This window comes from Lepidochelys kempii, chromosome 11, assembly GCF_965140285.1.
Source record: "Lepidochelys kempii isolate rLepKem1 chromosome 11, rLepKem1.hap1, whole genome shotgun sequence".
NCBI lineage: Eukaryota > Metazoa > Chordata > Testudines > Cheloniidae > Lepidochelys > Lepidochelys kempii.
In genome coordinates this window covers 500,695-516,637 of record NC_136390.1, presented here as the reverse complement: position 1 = coordinate 516,637, position 15,943 = coordinate 500,695, and the positions used below count along the sequence as shown (strand labels likewise).

Genomic DNA, 15,943 nt, shown 5'->3' with positions numbered 1-15,943 from the left:
CACATTCCCGGGCAGAGGTGTCACCTCCCCCTCCCCCTCCTGGCTCAGGTGACAGGCTCTCAGGTCTCCCATCCCCAGGGCACATTCCCAGGGCAACACTCCCCCCACCCTGCTGCGTCACATCGTCACACTGATAGGGGGGCTGCCAGTGGATGCTCAGCCATTTTTCCCCGTGGGTGCTCCAGCCTCAGAGCACCCATGGAGTCGGTGCCTATGGCAGGTTGTGTTTTTGTTTGGTCTGTAGCCAGGTGTTTCCAGCCCATCTCCTGGCTTCTGTCTGAATCTCTCTGCAGCTTTGTCAAAACCCCTGTTTGGTTTTACTGCAGCCCCGGCTACGTGCTGGGTGCTGAGGGCTGAATGGAGGGGAGCTAGCGAACGGGGGCCCTGCTTGCACAGAGGTAGCAAATCTGTGCATTGTGGGGGCCAGGAGTTGAGGCCTGGGCATTGGGGGGGTGTGCAGTGGGGTGCACAGACAGGCTGGAAGGACCTGTGCCGAGCTCAGGGGGTAATGATCTCCAGAGATTTAGCCACAGGTTCTCTGCGCTGCCCAAGGCCTCACTCAGGGGGCCGTGGGCTGCGGGTGCCAATTGCTGGCCTGCAGAGGGAAGAGCGGGGCTCGCGGAGCCCGGAGGGGGGCGCTCATGTAGCCAGCAGCAGTCGTTTGGGGCGAGTTTCCCCTGGTGGGCACAGACAAGGATCCCCCGCGCTGTGAGCAGGGGGTAGCGAGTCACCTTGGGTAACCCCAAAAGTGTCACACCCCCTCCAGCTTCCTGGGGGAGTTCCACAGGGCTCTGGCCTTGGTCCCCCACCCCATCATGTCTCTGGGTAATCTCATCTGCAAACACAAATTCCCACCCCACCTCCTGTGCTGACAGCTCACAGCCCAACTCCCACTCCCCAGCTGAGTTCTTCCCTCCAAACTAAGATCTCCACAGCGTGGGATCTGACCTCTCCTGGGGGATGTCTAGCCCTCAGCTCGAATCCAACATGGCTACAATGGGTTCTTCATGCCCCAAGCCCTCCGGCTGCCTTACTTCTCCATCTCTGTGGGAGGCATCCAGGCCCGTAGCTAGGCATCGGCTTCGCCTTAGCTGGGATGTGAGGCCCTGGAGAGACCTGTGGCCAAATCCGGCTGATTCGGCCTGGATAGCGTCTCTAGAATATGGCCTTTCCTACCCACCCACCCAGCTAACCCTTGTGTCCAGGCCTCATCCTCTCGTCTCTCTACCACTGCAACAGCCTGCTCTCTGGCCCTGACGAATGCATCCTGCCCCACTCAGCTGCTGCTGCCATGGTCATTTTCCTGGCCTGTCACTGTGGCCATTTCCCCCTGCTTTGGTTCTCCCCACTGGCTCCTCCTTCTCCATCACACCAAACGGAAGTTGCTCCTTGTCTCACGTCCAAGGCGCTTCCTGACCTCTCCCCACGTACCTCCCACTGGCTGTCAACTCTTCCCTCCGATCGGCACATGGTGCCTCCACGGCCCACCGGTTACATGTGCAAACAAGCCCCTTTGTGCTTCCGCCCCGGCTGCCCCTCCCGCCTGGGCAGCGCTCCTGGAAAGAGCCGTAAGGTGACCTCATTACACCCCCTCCAAACTCTCCTTTGCAGGGAGGCCTGCGAACAACGTGACGACGGTAGGCTGCTGGTGAGCAGTGGCCACTGCCCATCAAGCTGCCCATGCTTCTGTGTGTTCTCCTGTCCGTCCGTCTGTCTCCTGGCTCACACTCGGACTGTGAGCCCCTTTGGGAGGCACTGCCTGTGATCTGTGTTTGTACCACACCTAGCAGAGGGGGGCCTGGGCCATGACGGGGGCTGCTGGCACTTTGAGCGGGGCGGGAGCAGTGAAGAAAAGGGGGGACAGCTCAGCGGGGGGAAGCCGGGGCAGGGAGGAGCAGACACCGACCTGTCACCGTGATGTTGTAGAAGACGGAGTCGCCGCCCGCGTCGCACACAAACTCCCCCGTGTCCTGCGGCTGGGCCGAGGGGATGACGAGCCTGCGATGGGGCCCCTCGCGCTCCAGGAGTAGGCAGTCGCCCTCCTCCACCTCCACCCCGTCCTTGTACCACTGCACCGGGCCGTCGGCACGGGACAGCTCGCACGCCAGCACCACGCGCTCCGAGGCCAGGTAGGTGTGTGCGGCGTCCTCGTTAGAGCTGACAATCCTCACGGGCGGCTCTGGGCAGGGAGACAGGATGGGCTCAGCAGAACGGCTACCGGCTGGGTCACTCACAGCCAGCCGCCCGCCCATTTCCCCAGCACGGGGAGGAGAGATGGGAGCCCAGCCTCTCCAGGACATCAGAGAGGGTGTTGCTCCCCGTGGCTCTGTCACACCTGACCCTCTTCCCACAAAGCAGCACCATCCCACCCGGGCCCAACAGGACGTGCCCCTGTGCTCTCAGGCGTTCCTGCGGGCCAACCTCGCCAATCCCACACGCTAGAGCCGGGCTAGAGCAGTTCACGGAGGGGAGGCTGCAAGGCACAACCCCTGGGCTGCAGAGAGGGGGCGGGGGTTCAGCAGTTCAGCAGGGGGCGCTCTCCCCCGGCGGTAAGTGCTGGCCCCAGCATGGCACTAGAGGGCGCTGTGCTGCAGGGAGGGGTCAGGGACTCCATGAGGGGGGCTCTCCCCTGGCAGTCAGTGCCAGGGCCACCGGGGGGGGGGAGGGAAATGGGGCAATTTGCCCCAGGCCCTGGGCCCCACAGGGGCCCCCATGAGAGTTTTAGGTGGCACTTCGGCGGTGCATCCTTCAGCGCCGCCGAACACACCTGGAGTGAAGGACCCGCCGCCGCTTCTTGGGGTCCTTCCGCTCCATGTCTTCGGCAAAGTGCCCCGAAGACTGTCCCCTGAAACAACCCGGAGCGGAAGGAGCCCCGCCGCCAAAGAGCCGAGGCCCCCTGAATCCTCTGGGCGGCCCTGGCCAGCACTGACCCCAGTGCCCCTGTGCAGCAGGACGGGGCGCTGTGCTGGAGGGAGCGGGGTGGGGGCTCCGTACGGGGGACTCCATCCCTTTGCAGTCAGTGCTGACCCCAATGACCACCGTCTACCACCATCTTTCTTACGAGACCCAAGGCTTTGGCCCAGTAAATACAGCCAGAAAGAAACCATCAGGGGAGCCCTGCTAACCCACCCACTGGGGGGCCAGGGCTGTCACTGACCTGCCAGCGGGGGTAACGGGGGAGCGCTGCTGACCCACCCGCCGGGAGGCCAGGGGACATCACCGACCTGCCAGCTGGGGTAACGGGGGAGCCCTACTGACCCACCCACCAGGGATCGGGGTGTCACCGACCTGCCAGCTGGGGTAACGGGGGAGTGCTGCTGACCCACCCGCCAGGGATCAGGGGTGTCACCGACCTGCCAGCTGGGGTAACGGGGGAGTGCTGCTAACCCACCCACTGGGGGGCCAGGGCTGTCACCGACCTGCCAGCTGGGGTAACGGGGGAGCCCTACTGACCCACCCACCAGGGATCAGGGGTGTCACCGACCTGCCAGCTGGGGTAACGGGGGAGCGCTGCTGACCCACCCGCCAGGGATCGGGGTGTCACCGACCTGCCAGCTGGGGTAACGGGGGAGCCCTACTGACCCACCCGCCAGGGATCGGGGTGTCACTGACCTGCCAGCTGGGGTAACGGGGGAGCGCTGCTAACCCACCCACTGGGGGGCCAGGGCTGTCACTGACCTGCCAGCTGGGGTAACGGGGGAGCGCTGCTGACCCACCCGCCAGGGATCGGGGTGTCACCGACCTGCCAGCTGGGGTAACGGGGGGGCGCTGCTGACCCACCCGCCAGGGATCAGGGGTGTCACTGACCTGCCAGCTGGGGTAACAGGGGAGCACTGCTGACCCACCCGCCAGGGATCAGGGGTGTCACCGATGTGCCAGCTGGAGTAACGGGGGAGCGCTGCTGACCCACCCGCCGGGAGACCAGGGGTGTCACCGACCTGCCAGCTGGGGTAACGGGGGAGCGCTGTTGATCCAACAGCCAGGAGGCCAGGGGTGTCACCGACCTGCCAGCTGGGGTAACGGGGGGCGCTGCTGACCCACCCGCCAGGAATCAGGGGTGTCACCGACGTGCCAGCTGGGGTAACGGGGGGACGCTGCTGACCCTCCCGCCGGGAGGCCAGGGGACATCACCGACCTGCCAGCTGGGGTAACGGGGGAGTGCTGCTGACCCACCCACCAGGGATCGGGGTGTCACCGACCTGCCAGCTGGGGTAACGGGGGAGCACTGTTGATCCAACAGCCAGGAGGCCAGGGGACATCACCGACCTGCCAGCTGGGGTAACGGGGGGCGCTGCTGACCCACCCGCCAGGAATCAGGGGTGTCACCGACGTGCCAGCTGGGGTAACGGGGGGACGCTGCTGACCCTCCCGCCGGGAGGCCAGGGGACATCACCGACCTGCCAGCTGGGGTAACGGGGGAGCGCTGCTGACCCACCCGCCAGGGATCAGAGTGTCACCGACCTGCCAGCTGGGGTAACGGGGGAGCACTGTTGATCCAACAGCCAGGAGGCCAGGGGACATCACCGACCTGCCAGCTGGAGTAACGGGGGAGCGCTGCTGACCCACCCGCCGGGAGGCCAGGGGACATCACCGACCTGTCACCGTGATGTTGTAGAAGACGGAGTCGCCGCCCGCGTCGCACACAAACTCCCCCGTGTCCTGCGGCCGGGCCAAGGGGATGACGAGCCTGCGATGGGGCCCCTCGCGCTCCAGGAGTAGGCAGTCGCCCTCCTCCACCTCCACCCCGTCCTTGTACCACTGCACCGGGCCGTCGGCACGGGACAGCTCGCACGTCAGCACCACGCGCTCCGAGGCCAGGTAGGTGTGCGCAGCGTCCTCGTTAGAGCTGACGATCCTCACGGGCGGCTCTGGGCAGGGAGACAGGACGGGCTCAGCAGAGATGTAAGTAACTGATCTACAAATTCTGTCGAGTCCTTGCAGCAGCCAGCCACCAGACCCCAGAGCTTGGGACTGGAAATGAAGTTGAATCCTTTATGCAATTGATAGGTTATAAGACAGAAGGGACCAAAGTGATCATCTGCTCTGCCCCCGTGTCACACAGGCCATCGGACTCCCCTGAGTTAATTCCTGGTTGAACCAGGGCAAATTTATTAGAAAAACATCCTACCTTGATTTAAAACTTGCCAATGATGGACACCACAACTTGTGGTAAATGGTTCCAATGGTTAATTGCCCTCACGGCTAACAACTTGCACCGTATTTCTCATCTCAATTTCTCTTGCTTCAACTTCCAGCCACTGGATCCTGCTGTGTTAGACTGAAGTGCCCAGGATCAAACTTCTGTTCCCCACGTAGGTACTTACAGACTGATCATGTCATCCCATAACCTTCTCCTTGTTAAACTTAGTAAACTGAGCTCCTTGACTCTGTGACTACAAGGGTGGTTTTCCAATCCTTTATTCCTTTTTTTGGCTTTTCTCTGAACTCTCTCCCATTTATCAACATCCCCCTTGAACTGTGAACACCAGAACTGGGGGCAGGGTCCAGCACCGGTCACACCAGAGCCAGATACAGAGATAAAATACCCTCTCTACTCTTACTTGAAATTCTCATTCATGCATCCCAGTGTGAGGGGACTGTGGCCCCCTTACTAACATTCAGGGGGGTGTTTTAGTTGCTAGCTCCCAGTACTAAAAGGGGGGAAGGGTCAATGGGGAATCAGGACCCTGAGACTGCCAGTCCCCAGGAACAATGGGGAGAGGCCAATGCTCCAGGTCAGCCTGAATGTCAGGGTGGGCAGGCTAATCAGGGAGTCAGGAGGCCAGGGAGTTCCCCCCCTCCGTGTGAGTGGGATTTGCCTGGGTCAGACAGAGTGGGGCCGAGCTAAGGAGAAAGCAGGGTCCCAAGCTAAGCTGGGGAGCAGAGCTGTGCCAGATCCAGAGGGACCAGAAAAGCAGCCCAGAGAGAGCAGACCCTGTCCTGGGAGCAACGCTGCAGCAACCAGAGCCAGAGGGGCCAGAAAAGCAGCCCAGGAAGCAGGTCAGTGCTGGGAGTAGAGTCTCAGAAGCAGCCGGCAGAGCAGACCTCTGTCCTGGGAGCAGAGCTGCAGCAGCCAGAGCCAGAGGGGCCAGAGAAGCAGCCCAGGGGGCTGGAGGCAGAGCAGCAGCAGCAGCAGCCGTGCAGAGACCGAGTGGTGGAGCTGGGGCTGGAGCAGTCTGGAGCTGGGTGTGGTGAGCAGCTGGGGAGAGCGAGGGGGACCCTGGGCAGCAGGGCCAGCACAGGGAGACGCCTCAGCCAAGGGGCTCTGCAGGCCAGGCTTGGATCATAACCCCGACAGGGCGGGGGCGACACTGGGAAGAAAGGTCCTACCACTTAGAGCCCAAGAGCGTGTGGCCACCACCAGAGCGAGTGTCCAACCCACAGCATCCCTACAGCACAGCCAGGGCCTGAGCAGGAGACCTGGGACTTACCAGGAGCAGACTGTGAACTGCCCTGACAATCCAGAGACACTGTTTGTGATGTTCCCTGCCACAGAGCGGGGTGATGTGTTTCCTTTAACCTTTCCCATTTTCCCTTATTCTTTTTAAAATTAATTGTTGATTAAATAACTTGCATTTGCTTTAACTTGTATGTAATGGTCAGTGGGTCAGGGAAGCGCCCAGTGCAGAGAGCGTACCCCGGAATGGGGACACCCTAGCCCCTGAACTAGGTGACCACAGCAGGGTTGGGGGTCGAGCCCCCCAGGAATCCTGGGCCCAGCCTTGTTGGGGTTACAAGGACTCTGCCAGACAGGAGAGTGGAAGGGGAGTCCTCAAGGGCAGGGAAGCCACTGGGTAAGGGAAGTGGGAGAAAGGACTCAGATCCTTTCGCTAGCCCACTTCACCGGGGTAGTGCAGAAGCCAGGAAAGTTCCCCACAATAGCGGGACTATTTCCCCGCTTACACCAGGATCACATTAGCCCTTTTGGCCACCACGTCACACTGGTTTTTCATGTTCAGGTGATTACCCATCAACACCCCCGCAGTCCTTCTCAGAGTCCCTGCTTCCCAGGGTAGAGTCCTGCCATTGTAGGTGTGCCCAACATTATTTGTTCCTAGATGTACACATTTACACATTGTTTGCTTGAGCCCAGTCTACCAAGTGATCCAGATCGCTCTCTATCAGTCACCTATCCTCTGCATTATTTGAAAGTGGAAGGCAGCTTGGGTGAAAGTGATCATGAAATGACAGGTTTCAGAGTAACAGCCGTGTTAGTCTGTATTCGCAAAAAGAAAAGGAGTACCTGTGGCACCTTAGAGACTAACCAATTTATTTGAGCATGAGCTTTCGTGAGCTACAGCTCACTTCATCGGATGCATCCGATGAAGTGAGCTGTAACTCACGAAAGCTTATGCTCAAATAAATTGGTTAGTCTCTAAGGTGCCACAAGTACTCCTTTTCTTTTCATGAAATGACAGAGTCATGATTCTAAGGAATGGTAAGAGGGCGAACAGCAAAATAAAGACAATGGATTTCAAGAAGGCAGACTTTAGCAAACTCAGGGAGTTGGTAGGTCAGATCCCATGGGAAGCAAGTCTACAGGGAAAAACAATTGAAGACAGTTGGCAGTTTTTCAAAGAGACATTATTAAGGGCACAAGAGCAAACTATCCAACTGCTTAGGACAGACAGGAAGTCTGGCAAGAGACCACTCTGGCTTAACCAGATCATCAATGATCTAAAAATCAAAAAAGAGTCCTACAAAAAGTGGAAACTAGGTCAAATTACAAAGGATGAATATAAACAAATAACACAAGTATGTAGGGACAAATTAGAAAGACCAAGGCACAAAACGAGATCAAACTAGCTAGAGACATAAAGGATAACAAGAAAACATTCTACAGATACATTAGAAGCAAGAGGAAGACCAAGGACGGGGTAGGCCCATCACTCAATGAGGAGGGGGAAACAATAAGAGAAAATGTGGAAATGGCAGAGGTGCTTAATGACTTCTTTGTTTCAGTTTTCACCATGAAGGTTGGTGGTGAGTGGACGTCTAACTTAGTGAATACCAGTGAAAATGAGGTAGGATCAGAAGAGGCTAAAATAGGGAAAGAACAAGTTGAAAATAACTTGGACAAATTAGATGTCTTCAAGTCACCAGGGCCTGATGAAATGCATCCTAGAATACTCACGGAGCTGACTGAGGAGATATCTGAGCCATTAGCGATTATCTTTGAGAAGTCATGGAAGACGGGAGAGATTCCAGAAGACTGGAAAAGGGCAAATTAGTGCCCATCTACAAAAAGGGAAATAAGGACAACCCAGGGAATTATAGACCAGTCACCTTAACTTCTGTACCCAGAAAGTTTATGGAGCAAATAATTAAGCAATCAATTTGCAAACACCTAGAAGATAATGAGGTGATAAATAACAGTCAGCATGGATTTGTCAAGAACAAATGGTCTCAAACCAACCTGATAGCTTTCTTTGACAGGGTAACAAGCCTTGTGGATGGGGGGGAAGGGGTAGACATGGTATATCTTGACTTTAGTAAAGCTTTTGATACTGTCTCCCATGACCTTCTCATAAACAAACTAGGGAAATGCAACCTAGATGGAGCTACTATAAGGTGGGTGCAAAAGTGGTTGGAAAACCATTCCCAGAGAGTAGTTATCAGTGGTTCACAGTTATGCTGGAAGGGCATAACGAATGGGGTCCCACACAGATCAGTTCTGGATCCGGTTCTATTCAATATCTTCATCAATGGTTTAGATAATGGCATAGAGAGTACACTTATAAAGTTTGTGGACGATACCAAGTTGGGAGGGTTTGCAAGTGCTTTGTAGGATAGGATTAAAATTCAAAATGATCAGGGAATAAAGGTAAGCAGCAGGATACGGACCCTGGACTTCAGGAAAGCAGACTTCGACTCCCTCAGGGAACGGATGGGTAGGATCCCCTGGGGGACTAACATGAAGGGGAAAGGAGTCCAGGAGAGCTGGCTGTATTTCAAGGAATCCCTGTTGAGGTTACAGGGACAAACCATCCCGATGAGTCGAAAGAATAGTAAATATGGCAGGCGACCAGCTTAGCTTAACGGTGAAATCCTAGCGGATCTTAAACATAAAAAAGAAGCTCACAAGAAGTGGAAGGTTGGACATATGACCAGGGAAGAGTATAAAAATATTGCTCGGGCATGTAGGAATGAAATCAGGAGGGCCAAATCGCACCTGGAGCTGCAGCTAGCAAGAGATGTCAAGAGTAACAAGAAGGGTTTCTTCAGGTATGTTGGCAACAAGAAGAAAGCCAAGGAAAGTGTGGGCCCCTTACTGAATGAGGGAGGCAACCTAGTGACAGAGGATGTGGAAAAAGCTAATGTGCTCAATGCTTTTTTTGCCTCTATCTTTACTAACAAGGACAGCTCTCAGACTGCTGCACTGGGTATCACAACATGGGGAGTAGATGGCCAGCCCTCTGTGGAGAAAGAGGTGGTTAGGGACTATTTAGAAAAACTGGATGTGCACAAGTCCATGGGGCCGGACGAGTTGCATCCGAGAGTGCTAAAGGAATTGGCGGCTGTGATTGCAGAGCCATTGGCCATTATCTTTGAAAACTCGTGGCGAACGGGGGAAGTCCCAGATGACTGGAAAAAGGCTAATGTAGTGCCAATCTTTAAAAAAGGGAAGGAGGAGGATCCTAGGAACTACAGGCCAGTCAGCCTCACCTCAGTCCCCGGAAAAATCATGGAGCAGGTCCTCAAGGAATCAATCCTGAAGCACTTACATGAGAGGAAAGTGATCAGGAACAGTCAGCATGGATTCACCAAGGGAAGGTCATGCCTGACTAATCTAATCGTCTTCTATGATGAGATTACTGGTTCTGTGGATGAAGGGAAAGCAGTGGATGTATTGTTTCTTGACTTTAGCAAAGCTTTTGACACGGTCTCCCACAGTATTCTGATCAGCAAGTTAAAGAAGTACGGGCTGGATGAATGCACTATAAGGTGGGTAGAAAGTTGGCTAGATTGTCGGACTCAACGGGTAGTGATCAATGGCTCCATGTCTAGTTGGCAGACGGTGTCAAGTGGAGTGTCCCAGGGGTCGGTCCTGGGGCCGGTTTTGTTCAATATCTTCATAAATGATCTGGAGGATGGTGTGGATTGCACTCTCAGCAAATTTGCGGATGATACTAAACTGGGAGGAGTGGTTGATACGCTGGAGGGCAGGGATAGGATACAGAGGGACCTAGACAAATTGGAGGATTGGGCCAAAAGAAATCTGATGAGGTTCAATAAGGATAAGTGCAGGGTCCTGCACTTAGGACGGAAGAACCCAATGCACAGCTACAGACTAGGGACCGAATGGCTAGGCAGCAGTTCTGCAGAAAAGGACCTAGGGGTGACAGTGGACGAGAAGCTGGATATGAGTCAGCAGTGTGCCCTTGTTGCCAAGAAGGCCAATGGCATTTTGGGATGTATAAGTAGGGGCATAGCGAGCAGATCGAGGGACGTGATCGTCCCCCTCTATTCGACATTGGTGAGGCCTCATCTGGAGTACTGTGTCCAGTTTTGGGCCCCACACTACAAGAAGGATGTGGATAAATTGGAGAGAGTCCAGCGAAGGGTGACAAAAATGATTAGGGGTCTGGAACACATGACTTATGAGGAGAGGCTGAGGGAACTGGGATTGTTTAGTCTGCAGAAGAGAAGAATGAGGGGGGATTTGATAGCTGCTTTCAACTACCTGAGAGGTGGTTCCAGAGAGGATGGTTCTAGACTATTCTCAGTGGTAGAAGAGGACAGGACAAGGAGTAATGGTCTCAAGTTGCAGTGGGGGAGGTTTAGGTTGGATATTAGGAAAAACTTCTTCACTAGGAGGGTGGTGAAACACTGGAACGCATTACCTAGGGAGGTGGTAGAATCTCCTTCCTTAGAAGTTTTTAAGGTCAGGCTTGACAAAGCCCTGGCTGGGATGATTTAATTGGGGATTGGTCCTGCTTTGAGCAGGGGGTTGGACTAGATGACCTCCTGAGGTCCCTTCCAACCCTGATATTCTATGATTCTATGGACAAACAGGAGAAATGGTCTGAAGTAAATAAGATGAAACTCAAACAGGACAAATGCAAAATACTGTATTTAGGAAGGAACAATCAGTTGCACACACACAAAATGAGAAATGACTGTCTAGGAAGGAGTACTGCGGAAAGGGATCTGGGGGTCATAGTGGACCACAAACTAAATATGAGTCAACAGTGTAATGCTGTTGCAAAAAAAGCAAACATCATTTTGGGCTGTATTAGCAGGAGTGTTGTAAGCAAGACACAAGAAGTAATTCTTCCACTCTACTCCGCTCTGATTAGGCCTCAAGTGGAGTATTGTGTCCAGTTCTGGGCGCCACATTTCAGGAAGGATGTAGACAAATTGGAGAGAATCCAGAGGAGCGCAACAAAAATGATTAAAGGTCTAGAAAACATGACCTATGACGGAAGATTGAAAAACTTGGGTTTGTTTAGTCTGGAAAAGAGAGACTGAGAGGGGACATGATAACAGTTTTCAAGTATGTAAAAGGTTGTTACAAGGAGGAGGAAGAAAAATTGTTTGTCTTAATCTCTGAGGACAGGACAACAAGCAATGGGCTTAAATTGCAGCAAGGGAGGTTTAGCTTGGACATTAGGAAAAAACCTCCTAACGGTCAGGGTGGTTCAGCACTGGAATAAATTGCCCAGGGAGGTTGTGGAATCTCCATCATTGGAGGTTTGAAGAGCAGGTCAGACAAACACCTGTCAGGGATGGTCAAGATAATACTCAGTCCTGCCAGGAGTGCAAGGGACTGGACTAGCCGACCTCTTGAGGCCCTTCCAGTCCTATGACTATGATTTACCTGTGCCCAATTTTATGTGTCATCTGCAAATTTTATAATTTTGTTTTCTTCTAGGTCACTGATAAAAGTTAAATTGTGTAAGGCCAAGAACCAGTCCCTGTGGGGCCCCACTAGAAACACACATGCTCAGTGATGATCCCTCAATTACAGTTACTGTTTGAGACTTAACAGTGAGCCTTTAATCCATTGAATATGGGCCATGTTGAATTTATATTGTTCTAGTTTCTTATTCAAAATCTTGTGCAGTACCAAGTCAAGTGCCATACAGAAGCCTAAGTATATTACATCAAGACTACTACCTTTATCAACCACACTTCAGGATAATTAATTATTGGAACAAATTACCAAGAGCTTTGGTGGATTCTCCATCATTGGAAATTTTTAAATCAAGATTGAATGTTTTCTAAAAGCTCTGCTCTAGTTTAAACCAGAATTACTTCAGGGCAGTCTTATGGTCTATGCTATACAGGAGATCAGACTACATGATCACAGTGGTCCCTTCTGGCCTTAGAATCTGTGCCCCATACCAGCCATTCTATTATGTTGTCCAGGATCAAAGTCAGGCTGACAGGCCTATAATTACCTGGATCATCCCACTGACCCTTTTAAAATAATGGCACAACATTAGCTTTCTGCCAGTCCTCTGGAACTTCCCAGTGTTCCACAGTTATTGAAAATCAACATTAATGGTCCAGCAAGCTCCTCCGCCAGCTCTTTTAAAACTCTTGAATGAAAATTATCAGGACCTGCTGATTTTAAAATGTCTAGTTTTAGTAGCTGCTGTTTCACATCCTCCTGAGATACTAGTGGAATAGAAAGAGAGCCATTATCATATGATATGACTACATCATCTGTTATTTTCCCAAATACAGAGCAGAAATATTTATTGAACACTTCTGCTTCATCTGCATTATTACTGACTAGTCTATCTTATAATGGAGCAATAGCATTGTTAGGCTTCCTTTTGTTCCTAATATACTTTAAAAAACCTCCTTCTTATGGTCCTTAATTCTGCTGGCCATAGATTTTTTATTTTATCCTGTTGCTTCCCTTATCAATGTTTTGCAAATCCTAGCTTATATATATAATTTTTATAGCTACTTTCACTTCCCCTCTAAGCCAGGTTGGTTTTTTAACCACTGTAGCCGACATTCTGGGCTGTGGCTTTTGGGGCATCTAGTAAAATCAGAGAATCATAAAATCATAGGGCTGAAAGGGACCTAGAGAGGTCTCATTCTTAAACAATTCCCAATGATTATTTACATTTTTCTGTTTAAATCTCCCAGTTGATCTAGCGCCCATTTTTTGTCAGCTTTTTTTAATGGGCCCTTTTAAAGCACCAAGTAGACATGTGACTGGTCTAGACTTTATCCTGTTTGCATATTACCAAGTACAATCAGGTCATGATCACGTCTACCTAAAATGTCACCCATTTTTAATTCTGTGATTCATGTCTCTGTCACAACAAGGTCTAACATGGAACCCCCCGTGGTGGATACAGCACATATTGAGTTAGGGAATTGTCATCTATAATATTTAGTGATTCCAAGGATGTTTTAGTCTGGGCAGCATGAGACCCCCAGCGCGTGTCACTCAAGGTCAAGCCTCCCCACCCCCTTTTCCCCTACACATTACCAATAGGAGTGCAAGGAGCTGCTCATCCGGCTCCCTGTGGAATTTGGCGGGGGCACCCATTAGTGCTTTGTTCTGTGCTTTGTCTGTTAGAACAGAGATGCCGCAGAGCAGCATCAGGGAGGCAGGGTGGTTTCACCTACATTAGAATTTGGCCAGGATGTCGGGGTTCTTGCCTTTGCCTGTACAACTGAGCCCGGGGCTTTATCGCAGTGAGACTGACACGTCCCGTCCACAGCGCAGGGAGGCACATGGTGCTGGCAGGTGGGTCCCTGCCCCAGACTGGCCGTTAGCTGAAGCGCAGGCAGAGGTGGGGAATGAGGGTGGCAGAGTCCCGCTGGGGCAGGTTCTGGAGTGCACAGTGTTAGGCAGGTTACAGTCTGCGTCTCTCCTGGGAACAGGCTGCTCGGCAGGCAGAGGGAGGAGCTCGGGGACATAAGGGAGACCTCAGGAGGGAACGGAAGAGAGTGATGGGGCTTAGTATGGCGCAGTGACCAGCGCAATCTACTGAGTCACTGAAAGCACCACCTGGTCCTTCCTCACTGGTCCCCCATCCACTGTGTGGCCAGACCAGCCACTGCTTATCTTACAAAGGGCAGCAGGCTCCCATCACCTTCCTGTACAGCAGCATGACCCCAGCCCTGTCCCCTCACCACAGAGCACTCTGTTAACCGCTGGCTGGAGAGGAGAGATTGCAAGTCCCCGGGGCGCAGCTAGTAGCAATGGAGTAAAACAGAGCAAAGGGCAATAAAACGTTTCCCCTCCCTGAGCGATCTCTCTCAGTGTGAGCAGGGCTGGCAAGCCCAGGCCCTGAATCCCCAGCCTCACCCGCTCCCGATGGGTCCCTCCAGCTAATATCAGCTCTTGGGCATTGAAGCTGCAGCAGAAGACAGCTGATGGGGAGGACGTGCTGGGCCAGGAATGCGTGTGTGTGACTAGGAGCTTTCTGATGGAGGGGAGCGAGGACAAGAGACGCTGTGGCCCGGGAGGATGAGGGCAGAACAACAAAGCACAAAGAGGGGAAAGAGCTGGACAGACCGAGGGACGGAGAGCAAAGGGGCTGAACATGTGGACACTGCAGCGACAGAGCTATCGAAGCGCCTCAGACAGACGGCCAGAGACCCGCAGCACCTGTGCCAGTGAACTGGGATCAACCCACCTGTCACCGTGATGTTGTAGAAGACGGAGTCGCCGCCCGCGTCGCACACAAACTCCCCCGTGTCCTGCGGCTGGGCCGAGGGGATGACGAGCCTGCGATGGGGCCCCTCGCGCTCCAGGAGTAGGCAGTCGCCCTCCTCCACCTCCACCCCGTCCTTGTACCACTGCACCGGGCCGTCGGCACGGGACAGCTCGCACGCCAGCACCACGCGCTCCGAGGCCAGGTAGGTGTGCGCGGCGTCCTCGTTAGAGCTGACGATCCTCACGGGTGGCTCTGGGCAGGGAGACAGGACGGGCTCAGCAGAGAGGCTGCCGGCTGGGTCACTCACAGCCAGCCGCCCCGCCCATTCCTCAGTACTGGAGGTTATTGCTCGTTATTACAAGGGGCTTCCAGTGCCCATCGACTGAGGGGAACTGGAGCACACTTGGGTTCCGCCGCTGGTGCGGGCAGCCGTGGCCAGGCAGGCATATCGCACCATGCCTGAGCGGCTAGCGAGAGCCCACTGTGGGGAGTCGTGCAGTCCTTGCCGAACGCGAAGCACGAGCTGAGTGTCAGGCTTACTGCACGAGCACTGCTGGAAGAGATGTGTCAAATGTAGAGCACGATGCTCCAGACCTGCTGGAGGTGCAGCCAGTCACCTGAGATGGCCGGGGCTCTGCTAATTCGGTGAAGAGTGAGAACAACTGACCCAGCCCAGCCCTGGGTTTACAGACTGGGCCAGATGCAGGCCGAGCATTTACAAAGACAAAAGAGCCGCAGAAAAAGCCTCTGACCGGGGGACCCTCGGGCTGAGCTGGAACCAGGGAAACGCCTGGCTTATGGAAAGAGACAAAGGTCTGCGGCTGTGTACGAGAAGGAGCCAGGGTGCAAAAGCTTCCTCATCCAGAGGAGGTGCCCTGCCAGCAGACGTGTCTCCGGAGAGGCAGATCCCAGCTAGTGGACTGGCCCCATGCTGGACGGACTGACTGACCATTGGGTGAGACAGGAAAGGTCAGAAAGTCCAGGCTCTGATTGCGTGCTGTGTTTTCCTTTCCCTTGTAACCTGATGTTTCCAAACCCTTTTACATGCTTGTATGTGAATTTTTATCTCAAGCTCTGTTAAATAATCTTCTGTTTGGTTTTATTATAGACATGACTAAGGGTATGTCTACACTGTAATTAGACACCCATGGCTGGCCCAGGCCACCTGCCTTGGGCAGCGGGGTTCAGGCTAAGGGGCTGTTTCACTGTAGTGTAGATTTCCCGGCTCGGCCTGGAGCCCAGGATCTAGGACCCTGTGAGGTAGGAGGATTCCAGAGCTCCGGCTGCAGCCCGAGCCGGGAAGTCTACAC

General features: G+C 53.9%; 1 protein-coding gene across 1 annotated transcript in view; it reads right to left on the bottom strand.

Annotated features, from left to right (window-relative positions):
• The window catches only part of OBSL1 (obscurin like cytoskeletal adaptor 1), a 74,095-nt gene that overhangs the window by 38,967 nt on the left and 19,185 nt on the right, over positions 1 to 15,943 (bottom strand). The window contains exons 9-11 of the mRNA XM_078847974.1: positions 14,613 to 14,885; positions 4,596 to 4,868; positions 1,907 to 2,179 (exon numbers count right to left, since the gene is read on the bottom strand). Coding sequence (XP_078704100.1) covers positions 1,907 to 2,179; positions 4,596 to 4,868; positions 14,613 to 14,885 — 819 coding nt within the window. The remainder of the gene's footprint in view (positions 1 to 1,906; positions 2,180 to 4,595; positions 4,869 to 14,612; positions 14,886 to 15,943) is intronic.